Source organism: Dendrobium catenatum, unplaced genomic scaffold (genome assembly GCF_001605985.2).
Source record: "Dendrobium catenatum unplaced genomic scaffold, ASM160598v2 fragScaff_scaffold_156, whole genome shotgun sequence".
NCBI lineage: Eukaryota > Viridiplantae > Streptophyta > Magnoliopsida > Asparagales > Orchidaceae > Dendrobium > Dendrobium catenatum.
The window spans coordinates 3,088,478-3,100,264 of record NW_021318618.1 but is presented as its reverse complement, the minus strand read 5'-3'; the positions used below and the strand labels follow the sequence as shown (position 1 = coordinate 3,100,264).

The 11,787-nt window shown below is 36.0% G+C and overlaps 1 protein-coding gene across 1 annotated transcript in view; it reads left to right on the top strand.

Moving 5' to 3' along the window:
• The first annotated feature begins 4,763 nt into the window (after positions 1-4,763).
• The window catches only part of LOC110100644, an 8,095-nt gene continuing 1,071 nt past the window's right edge, over positions 4,764-11,787 (top strand). The window contains exons 1-7 of the mRNA XM_028701317.1: positions 4,764-5,208; positions 9,436-9,493; positions 10,394-10,474; positions 10,575-10,610; positions 10,781-11,020; positions 11,115-11,253; positions 11,754-11,785. Coding sequence (XP_028557150.1) covers positions 5,036-5,208; positions 9,436-9,493; positions 10,394-10,474; positions 10,575-10,610; positions 10,781-11,020; positions 11,115-11,253; positions 11,754-11,785 — 759 coding nt within the window. The 5' untranslated portion in view covers positions 4,764-5,035. The remainder of the gene's footprint in view (positions 5,209-9,435; positions 9,494-10,393; positions 10,475-10,574; positions 10,611-10,780; positions 11,021-11,114; positions 11,254-11,753; positions 11,786-11,787) is intronic.

Genomic DNA, 11,787 nt, shown 5'->3' with positions numbered 1-11,787 from the left:
GGGACGCTGCTGCCGCGTGCCGCCGGATGTCGATGTCGCTAAGCCGCTGGACACCGGACGCCCGCTGCCGCCGGACGCTGCTGCCGCGCTGAAGCTGATCCCGAATATCGCCGCTGCCTTGCCGTGTCCGCGGGTCGGGTCGGGTTGACCCGAACCCGAAGCGGGTCGGGTTCGGGTCCGGTAAATTGACCCGTTTGTAAAAACGGGTCGGGTTCGGGTTGACCCGATTAGTGCCGGGTCATTTCCGGGTTCGACCCGAACCCGCCCCGTGACCCGAAATTGACACCCCTAATGACTATAGGCCTATTTCTTTATGCAATTCATTTTATAAGATTATTGCTAAGTTGCTGGCTATTAGAATGAAACATGTGATGCCTTTTATCATAAATCCAGCTCAGTCTGGATTTATTACTAATAGAATTATATCAGACAATGTTATTCTGGCAACAGACATCCTGGGCACTTTCAACAGCAACTCTAAAGATCCTTATTTCTGTGCCAAATTTGATATTCACAAGGCTTTTGATACTGTCTTGAGGGATTTTCTTATTGAAAGGCTTAAAGCTAAAGGCTTCCCTTCAGTTTTCATTTCTTGGATCAATGCTTGTATTTCAGAGGTTTACTTCTCTGTTGCTATTAATGGATCATTGGAAGGGTATTTTTGTTCCTCTTCGGGGTTGCGTCAAGGCTGTCCTTTATCACCTTATCTGTTTACTATTGTCATGGATGGGCTATCTGCTTGCTTTGAGGAAGCTTTACACTCTCACTCTTTCAGGGGCATTTCGGTTGGTAACTCCTCCATTTCACATCTCTTATATGCTGATGACTTACTTGTTTTCTCAAATGATAACCTTGCCGAAGCTGCTACTCTTAAATCTATTTTGGAGCTTTTCCAGTCTCATTCTGGTCTTAAAGTTAATCCCTCCAAAAGCTCCATTCTTTTTTCTAAGAACTGTAGGTTTGCTGATGGGATTTGCAATTTGCTCAACATCCAAAGGTCCACTTCTCCTATTAAATATATGGGTATCCCCATTTTCACTAAGAAGCTTTCAAAAGTCCATTTCCAACCTCTTATTTTAAATGTGACTAAAGCTTTAGATGGGTGCAAGGCCAAGTCTCTATCCTTTTGAGGGAGAATTCAATTCCTGAAATACACTATCTACAATATGATTGCCTACTGGTTAAGAGGATATGCTATCCCTAAGTCTTGTTTAAAGGTGTTAAACAAACTTTGTTCCAGATTTCTCTTTTCTAGGGATATTAATGTTAGGAAACTTCATTTAATTGCCTGGAAAGACACCTGCATACCAAAAATTAATGGGGGGCTTGGTATTCCATCTCTGGATTCCCTATCTTATAATATTTATTGCTCTCTCATCTTGAGATTTATTAATGGCTCTAATCCTCTTTTCCAATGGTAGAGAAATCGGTACAAATCTCTTTGGGCACCTTTACCCAACCGTTGCTCCTCTTTCTGGATTAACCTCACTACGGTGGCTCATTTGTCTCAGAGCAGTTTTCTGCTAAGGGTCCATTCGAACTGTCAATTCTCTCTCCTTTGGGATCCTTGGTTATTTGGTTCTGCCCTTCGACCTTTATGGAATGGGGATAATGGCTTCTTGGATAGCCTCAACAATTGGAAGGTTTCTGACATTATTAGCAATGGGATTTGGGTGATTCCTGATACTTGGCCTCCTATAATGCAGTAAAAAATAAAATCTGTGATCATTTGGAATTGCAATACTGGTTGTCTCTGGAATAATGCTGAGAAAGTTTCCAATAAGCTTTTTCAAAAAGAGTTTTTTAAGAACTACCTCATTGTGAATTGGCATAACTTTATTTGGCACAAGAGAAGTGCTATTAGGTTTGCTTCTTATGGTTGGTTGGCTATTAAGAAGGGCCTCAAAACTGCTGATATATTACTTAAAAGAGGCATTTTGGTGAATGCTAAATGTGCTCTTTGCCTGGATGGTATTGAATCCCATTCTCATCTTTTCTTTGAATGTGATTTTTCTTTTGGCATTATCAATTCTTTAATCCGTCAAACCCAAACTCTTTTACTGAGGCCAAATTTACTGCAAACCTTTGCATTTGCTGATGAGATTGCGGATAACAGGAGAATGAATGACCTGTTTAAGCTGATGCTAAATTCTGCTATTTATTTCATTTGGCGTGCTCGGAATGATAGGATTTTTGGAAATTTGGTTGAGTGCTGCACAACTGTTATTAGAAAAATTAAAAGAGCTTGTAGAGAAAAAACTGCTGGGTTGGAAAAATGCACATGAACTTTTGTACCTCCTGGGTTAGAATGAGCTTCATCTGGTTGGCCTCTCTGTTTGGGTTTTTATTCACCTGCAGCTGTATTTCTTTTGGCTGGAGTAGTTTTGTTGTCGATAGTTGTTTTGGAAATTCTGGAAATATCTTTTGGTGGACTCTTTGGCATCTCTCTTCTCTTCTGTCTCTAAGACTTTCTGCCCCTCGGGTATGATACAAGGCTGTGCCTGGACGATGATGAAGCTCCCTTGTATCTCCCTTGGATGGTCTTCGGGCGACCTGGGAAATGTCCCTCGATCCACTGTTTTTCTCTCTGAGTCCAGGCACCAAGCCAAGGGAGCTGTTCTTTCTATTCTGCTTTCTGCAGGTGTTCATCTTTGCTGTTGCCAGCTGGTTCGTCGTCTACTGCGTGTTCTGGATTGTGGACTGCTGGTTTTTGGCTTCTTTTTGGTCCTATGCTTAGTTGCTTACTACCATGTATTCTCTTTGAGCTCTTTTTGGGTTTTTAATTGTAATTGGGTGGTATAGTTGGGGTTTTTTCCTTTTTCCTCACATAAGTTTTTGTTTTTTTGCTTATGTTGGGGTGCTTTTTCTTGTAACTTTTTCTTACTTGTAATTCCCTTCTTATTTTAGTGATTTTTATGGGCCTTGGCCCCAAAATTTCCCCAAAAAAGTAACAATTTAGATTGTAAGTGATGCGGCATCACAAAATTAGCTTTATCGGGCATGAATCTCGAGGCAAAAGCTAGTTGGAAACTTCAAAATTTAATTTTGGGAGCACCCGAACTCCGATTTCAGCGAGCTTATAGTCAAACTGAGCGTCTCGGAAATAAGAACCCAACGACACCAAGATGAACCCAATCCGAGCCCAAATGAGTCCGAATCAAGGAGCCGAAGCACTGTTGGAAGGTTCAAACCGCAATTTGAGTTACCAAACGGTCTCCAATTTAAACGAGCTTATACTCGAATCGAGCGGCTCAATGAGACGAATCCAACGAGCCCAAGATCGCCAAATTCCGACATCATTAAGGCCTCCAAATGTCCAACGAACGGTGCACGATTGAAGGGTTCAATATCGGCCGTCCATTCAAACCACTTCCTATTCGCCCATGATCTCACACCTATTTACGAGCTATGACACTCCAGAAAAACTATAAATAGAGCCCTCATTCTACACAAAGGGGACTCAAGTGAAGAGAGAGAAGAAGAAGTGAAGAAGGAAAAGGGGAAATGACGAATCCTCTCCTCCTCGACCACCGCCATAGCTCTTCCCGCCGCCTGAATACGCCGTAACTCTGCCGGATTTTCGGGAAACGATGGGATTCTGTAAAATTTTGTAAATTTGCTTCAAGTTGTAATCTGATCGTCTCGATTTGTGGGACGAATCGGTTTCTTGTAATTTACAAAAACACTAGTGAAATTTTACAACTGGGCAAGGCCCCGTGGTTTTTTCCCTTTTTGGATTTTCCACGTATAAATCCCGGTGTTCATATTCTCTTTACTGTTTGTGTGTTAAATTTACGTGCAACGCTCGGACGTGAATTTACAATCTCTACCGCCGCGTATTTTCTAGCACGCAACAGTAAGATTGGTCAGTAATTATTAATAAAAAATTTTAAACAAAAAGTTTAATTAATTAAAGCAATAAATACATGATGTGAAAATCACTTTGAAAGTTCGCTGCTCGTTTGACCTTGTAATTTTGAAAAAATGGTTACATTTATAGATTTTATAGAATTATTGACTAGTTAGAAATTCAACAATAATAACATCAAGTCTTTATTTCAATGTGGGGTTGGTTATATGAATTTTTTTTTATTATATCCTATTAAAAGTAAATTTCTTGTTTAAATAAAATAAAATAAGATCAGATCATTTTTAATATTTTTTGATCAAGTTTTTTTAGTGCTACCTTTATTTTTATTAACATAAGTTAAATCTAATACCTCTAATTTCTTAAAATGGGTCATTAGAAGATCACTGTTTTATGTGATCAAATCGGCTAAGATGACTCGTCAGAAATAGAAACTGTGAATCATGCTTTAACAGCCACATTTTAGGAGAAGGACAAAATAATAATTTTCTATTTTGATGATTTTTTCGATGAAAATTATAACTTTATAAATAAAAAAATATCAGAACATTTAGAATAATGAATTTTAAAATTAATAGAATTATTTTGAAAGTAATGTTATATGTACGAAATAATTATATTTGTCTTAAATATTATTTTTATTTATAAAAAATAATCCTTTTGTCTTTGTGTTTTCGTTAATAACGAATGGAAACGGGAAAAAATTGGAACGGCAGACGGAACGGACGGAAGATATTTGTTTCTGGACTGTGTTATGTTATCTGCTGCTGATGGCACGCGCCGTCAACGCTAACGTACGCTTACGCCGTTGCGCACGTTAGCATGAGTTTATCCAATAAAGTATCGAAAGAGAGAGCGAAGGGAAATCGATGAACAAACTTCCCAACCTTCTTTCTCTCTCTATCACCTCCCTCACAAAGGTTGTTGTTGGCCTTATATTTGTGAAATAGTTGTTGATTGTTTTCAGAAGAAGACGGCGTTTGCCAAACTTTAGATTCAATTCCATAATCTATACAATTTTTTAGGGTTTGTAGATTCGTTGGTTTGGGAGCATATATATTGGAATTGAGGTGGAGGAGCGTAGGTGAGACTAATTTCATCTATGGAGGTAAGCCCTAGCGTGCGGTGCTGATTTCTTCTCCTTTTTCTGGCTTTGGAGTGTCGAGAATGTGGGGTAGGTTCTACTGGTTGAGGAAGGAGGAAGGGGGAAGGAGAGCGGGGGGGATCGTGGTGCTCTTTGCATGGCTCTCTAGCCAGGAGAGTCATCTGAAGCCTTATGTGGATCTGTACTGGTCTTTGGGATGGGATTGCCTCGTTTGCCATGTGGATTTTCTCACCCAGTAAGTAATAATGGTTTGACTATTCTGCTTCTATCTGTTTCTCTGTTATATTATTTCGTGAAGGTAGCAGTTAAGTTATCTGGAGATTTTGAAAAAGGAAATTCCTTTTTTTGATATAATTATTTTTATGTGGAAGTGTGGAACCATGTTAGAACTGATTTTGATCGAGTGAAAATGGATTATTATGACTGAAATTCTGAGCGTAAGTAAATTGATAGGAAACCAAAACCTTCTCTTTTTAGGAACTAGATTGAAGGACTGCAAGAAACCTACTCTTTATCGTTGTCTGTTCTATGGATTTTATTTGATGCGGGAGATGATACGTGACAACTCTAGAGAAGCAGTTATCTTCTTAAGGAAGTCGGTGCTCTCACGCACAATCATAATATGTTCTCAATCGCTTTTTTGAGCTGAATTTTTTTATCAAATTAAACAATTCTAACTCGATATAGGACTGTAATTAACGGTATAAAAAACTAATTCACAACCTGGACATCATTACTCATCCTGAAAGTACCATAATACCATCATAAATAGATAACAAATGTTTATGATCTATAGAGTACCCTTGATTAAAAAAACAAAAAACTTTATGTTAAGATGGTGGCCCTTTTGTAAAATTTGGGGGAAAAAGCAATTTTAACTTTATGTTATAAGTGCATCTTAACCTCTTTATGTCAAAATTTTTGAATGGAAAGTAAACTAAATTTAAGAAGAAAAGAATTTGAAGCGCATATTTAACCAAAAGGTTTTGGAGTTCATTTAGCACAACAGTTCTCCTTATTGGAAGAATTATTTTGTGCTTATTAAATCAGCTTTCTGACCTAAAAGTCATTGTTCACTTTTTTGAAATTCAATGTAATTTTATGTATTAATTTAACTTTATTAGAACCTAGATCTTCCTGGAAAGTGGAAGCTTTTTTACTAAGTCCATTATGGCTGTGATGAGACATTATTGCTGACATGCTGAATTAATTGAGTTTCTTTTTTTCATTGGTTACGCTGAACTGGCATGTAGTATCTCCCACCACATTTCTTGTTTCAAATCAATCCATCCTGGATGAGCTTGTCGGTTTACTCAATTAATTGAGTTTCTCCCTTTGAATATCTCAATTGAACTGACATGTTACAACCATATTTCATAACTTAAACTAAACTGTACTTTTGGAGTTTTAGCGAGAAAAGCTTTAGAGATGCACAAGGTAAGGCACACAAATTATCATATTGTATTGAACAACATATTTTCATGACCTCTGAGAATATTTGACAAGCATCCTGAAAAAAAATTCATGTTGCAAGCCAGTATGCCAAACTTTCTTTCTTAACAAAGAATGTGCACAATCAATTAATCGAGTAGAAAAACTTTTCTTCATAATGAACCATCCAAAGTCTGTTTAATCCGAAAGCCATTGATCTCTATCCAAGATTGCTTCTTCCCTCATTCTACTGCAGCAAGATTTGGATGCAACCACTCCTATGATAAAAATCCAAATTGGCTTCATACATTTTAAACAAAATGACATTTTGATCGTGAAATTATGAAGTTTAAGTCAAACTATGTTTTTTACTTAAGTCTCCTCTAAACTAGATGGCATAATCTTTTTGCATTTCCAATGAAGGATCCCTCAAGTGATGTATCCATCAATAGCAAACAAGCTCAATCTATGGTCATTGGTATGAACTAAATTGTAAAATAACACGAGTAGGACAAGATAACATACCTTTGCTTGAAAATCTGAGATATAGCAAGTTAACAAATGGAATAACAATATTTATTGATAAATATGTCATTTATACATACTTAAGATTGCAGGAAATCTCCAAAGAACCTTGGTCGGCTAGGAGATCCCACAATTCTTTTAGGAAGTAGCATTTGATAACATAAATTAGATGTTTCTAAAACCATATATTATTTGGTTAATGTCTCATTTATATTTGTATCATTTATATCGGTTAAGTTGTATAAAAGTCTCCAAAGACCTTGTTGGCTATCGGATCACAAAATTCATAGAAAGTAAGTTGTTGTCTTAAAAAACAGGAGTATTCTATAACTATTTGGAAGAATAATAATTCAGTAGGTTCTTGTAGATTGAGTAAATACAATAGAGTTGATGATTTATATCCTTGTAGAACATCACAACCCGATGGTAGAAGATTCTGATTTTGGTGAATTATATGTGTGCTCAACAAAGAAAAGCAGATTGTAAGTATGCTTTGAGGAAAAAGTGAGATGAGAGGTAAGGAAGCGATTAAAACAACTTCAAGCAACAGCTTCTCTGATTTAATTACAGAAGGGATGGGTCAACTAGATGCTGCTAATAAGAAGCACGTATGATATGCCTTTTCAGTGGATAACAAGCAATTTGAGGATGAGGGTGGAGAGAGGGAGCTGTTGAGGGAATCCAAGAGAATGGTCAAGAACAATGTTGGAAATGAAATGGTTGGTTTGTCAGGAAGTGAGAAAATTTATTTGGGACCTTTATTTAGATTTTCGGGGATAGTCGAGGCTTCAATTGAAGACATTTTTTACTTTTAAAAAATGAACAGTTAAGATTTAAATGTAGTGGAATACCAAGCCCATTTTTTATAGTACTATATATTAGCAACTAATACACAACGAAATTATGAGGATTGGAGCTTCTTGACAACGTTAAACTATTGAAAAAATATATGATATAAAAGAACGAAACATATTTTGTAATGATTATCAACTTTGTCATTTTTATACGACTCTAACAACATTTAAGGTTAAAGACAGAAAATTTTCTTCAAGATATATAAAAAAAGTTGGATCCGTTTGACCATATTGATATTGTTTTGGAAAAACGTTTAATTATGTTGGGAAATTGCTTACTTATTTTGGTAGTTCAGTTGAAACCTTAGAAAATTTAAATTGCTTACTTATTTTGGTAGTTCAGTTGAAACCTTAGAAAATTTAAATTGCTTCTCTTCATTGTAGTTGCTATCTGGCAATGTGCTGAAGAAGTGATAGAAGAATAAGTTTCTTGCAAGGGTGTCAATTCAGGCTTATGGGTTGGATTTTGGTTTGGCCTGAAAATTATATGACTTGAATATAATCAGCCTTAGCCTAACTAATTCATTGAATGATTGAAAACTTTCAACAAGAATTTAACTTGATTATTCTTAACCCAACTTGACATGACTTGGCATGAGAAGCAGTTGAATTATGTCAGGTTAGTGTCAATTTGATACAAAATGGATATAATTATTTGATTTTTGTTTGAGAACCTGAAAAAATGATGTGTTTTTTTATGAATAAAAAGAAAAAGAAAGAATTCACAGAACAAATGATTTGATTTCAAAGTTTTGGGTTGGCCCATTTTTTTTATACTGGCAAACGACCTGAATTTTTTTTAATCTTTTTAGGCTGAATCAAAATTGGCTTTAATTTAATATTTTTTGTGTGCAATATTGACATTCTTAGTTTGTTAAGGATATGAGTAGCCCAAAGTGAGTCGGACTGTGGTAACAATACAGTCTATTATCATCTATTCTTCCACTTCATTTGTCAGTTTATTCATGGATCAAAATGGTCTTCTCTATTTTATAAAGCAGGAGTCATCATCGACATTCGTGTGTGCTGTCTTTATTATGTTATCCTTATGAAACCCTAAATACATAAAATAATGTATTTACACGAAGGATGCGGAGCTCGAAGAGAGATGAACTGTTGTAAGAATACATTTTTCATCTATTCTTAAAACAATTTTGTCAGTCTATTCGTGGTCCTTACCAATTATAAAAAGTTGGAAATATCATTGACATTTGCATACCTTATATTATTGTAAATTAAAGGTGATCAAATCTTATTATTAGTCTGGTTAAGTGCGCCTTTCAGTTGCATTTGTTTTATAAACATGCTTTTCACGAGGCGCCTAACCTTTCACTGATTTGATATATTCTGTGTTGGTAGAAATTCTGGCCAATCCTTTCATACAAGCTTAGCCATTTTTTTCTCAACAAACAATAATGTGTGGATGTAAAAAGTTTTTAGTTAGGTTCATGCGAGGACAGCTTCAGACATTACAGTCTGTATCCATCAGGAATGAAGATGATGAATGTTGAATAATAAAGATCATATGTAGAAGTTAATATCATTGTAAAAGTAGCTTTTGAGTGCATTGTGATTTCGTGTCGTCTTCACCATGTTATTCCATTAATATGTTTTCCTGCACTATTCTTCTAAAAACTTGCAATATTATGCAGGTTTTTCCCTGAAAAGGCCACAGAACTAGCAATTGGTATTGTTGGTGAGCTGATTAAGGTTTGTATAATTTAGCTTAACATACTCCAACAAATTTGTTTCCTCTGGTGTTTTCTTCTGCTATAAATGACCTATAGTTTGTGAAATAATTAAGAAAATTTATCAAGCTTAGAAAGTTAGTTTTTCATTCTCCTATAAGTATCAATAAGTTGTGAAATAATTGAGAAAAGTCTTCCAGTTTATGAAATCAAATTGCATGATTACTGTTTCATACCCTTTTTTTCCTTTTTTTACTGTTTCATACCATGAATGTTCTATACTTGGAAATCTTAAAACAGGATTCCCTTTTTCCTTTTATTCATGTATTTGAGGAATCTAACAAAAAATATTATTTTTGAGGGTCAAATATAGTTAGTATATATTGAAGATAAGGTTAAGTGGAAAATAGATGTGGTTTGGGTATGTATACCCGAAAGCAAAAAATAGATTTAATTAATGTGAAATGATTGGAAAGGAAAAAGTGTAGGCCAAAGTTAAAATGATTATGATTAAAGTTGTGCACAAATATTTCTGCAAAACCAAGTTAATGCTTCATGCATTCATCAAGAGTTGAGGATCCATAAAGCTTTTCCCGGATTGTTATGATAAGGCTTAAGGGTGATGAGTCGAACCATGTAAGCTTGTTTATGATCCATGCTATTGCTACCGTAGCAGTCCATGATGTTAGGCTATTGTGTGAAAGTAATAAACCTTGAATTATCTTTAATGTGAGGTATTGGGGAGTTTGGAAACTCCAATTTGTGTTTCATTAGTGCTTTCGGGGTGGATTATCTATTATTATTTTATTACCAGCTTTTTGGAACTTTTATCTTACTTTGTTGATCTAGTTTTAGTGGTGCTTTTAATATCAGCCCTCGTAGATTCTAATGAATTGTATGTCTAATGCTGTGGGAGTGACAGGAAGTAAAAATTAGGCCAATGCCGATTGTTCTTGCTGCTTTTTCAGCTGGATCGAAGGGTTACTTTTTCAAGGTTCTCCAGGTACGGTGTTTAGTGATATATGGAAAATTTACCTCTTTATAGTTGAATCAATGATCATTCCCCTTCACGTTACTAATAAAATTTTGACCCTTCTCTGCAGTTGGTTGAGGGAAAATGTGCAGGACAACACAATCAGGTATGCCTTACTGTTTTTAGTTGCTGTTATTTTTGTCATTCCCTGAAACTACTACTTTATGGTTATAAATTTGAGTACTAAAAATGGTTGGCTTCTGCCCCGTAAAGATTGGTTTTACGCTAATTGTTTCTGTTTTGAAAACAATATAACTGTTTACTTTTGTCTTACAGGATGATTTTTTGCTGCTGAGAGATTGTATCTCCGGGCAAATTTATGACTCTTGTCCTGTTGATTTCACCAATGATCTCGGGCTCCAATTTGTGCTTCATTCGTCAGTTTTAAAGATGTCCTATCCACCGAGAGTCGTGTCATGTATGGCGAAAGCTTTTGCATCTGGTTTGGATGCTCTCTTCCTCAACAGTTTTGAAGCACAGCGAGCTGAATATTGGCAGACTTTGTATTCCTCAGTTGTAAAGCTCTGTTATGTTTCTTTTTTGGTTCTCCATTTCTTCAAACATACAATTCCATCATTTATTTGATTTTTTGGATCTGATATAATTGCAGAGCATGGGTCCTTTCATTATACTTTGCTCTGAAGATGATAAGCTGGCTCCTTACCAAACTCTGTACAGTTTTGCCCAATGTCTACAGGAGCTTGGTGCTGATGTTAACCTTATCAAATGGAGCAGCTCTCCTCATGTAGGTGAGTTTTTTCGGTATAGTTAATTATTTGATAGAATGAAGCTTGTTTAGTGGTGTCTCGGGTAACATGACTGATGTAACTACTGATCTGTAACACAAAAATGCCTGTCTATCTACTTGTGATCTATCAGCATATCTCTAAAGCACTTTCACTCAGCAGATATACATTACATAAGCACTGAGAAGCTACTATTCTTTAAGCAAGTTTTAGATCAGTAACACTTTTTGTTAGGAATAATCATGGGACAGAAGTGGTGTGTTGAGGGAGAAATTATTAGGTTCGGACACCGGACAGAGAGAATCCGATGTAGCAGTTGCGCTTTGACTGCGCTTTTACTGAAGACAGAGAGAAATCTGGATGATTCTCTTTGTCTGGTGTCCGCACCTAATAATTTGTCGTGTCGAGGACATACAATTAATAACTTGGTAGGGTATCATTCCATTACGTCATAGAAGCTTTGCAGCAGAAGTTAAAATCTTATCTTCTATATTCTTTTGCAGCTCATTATAGGCACCATCAAGATGAATACAAGGC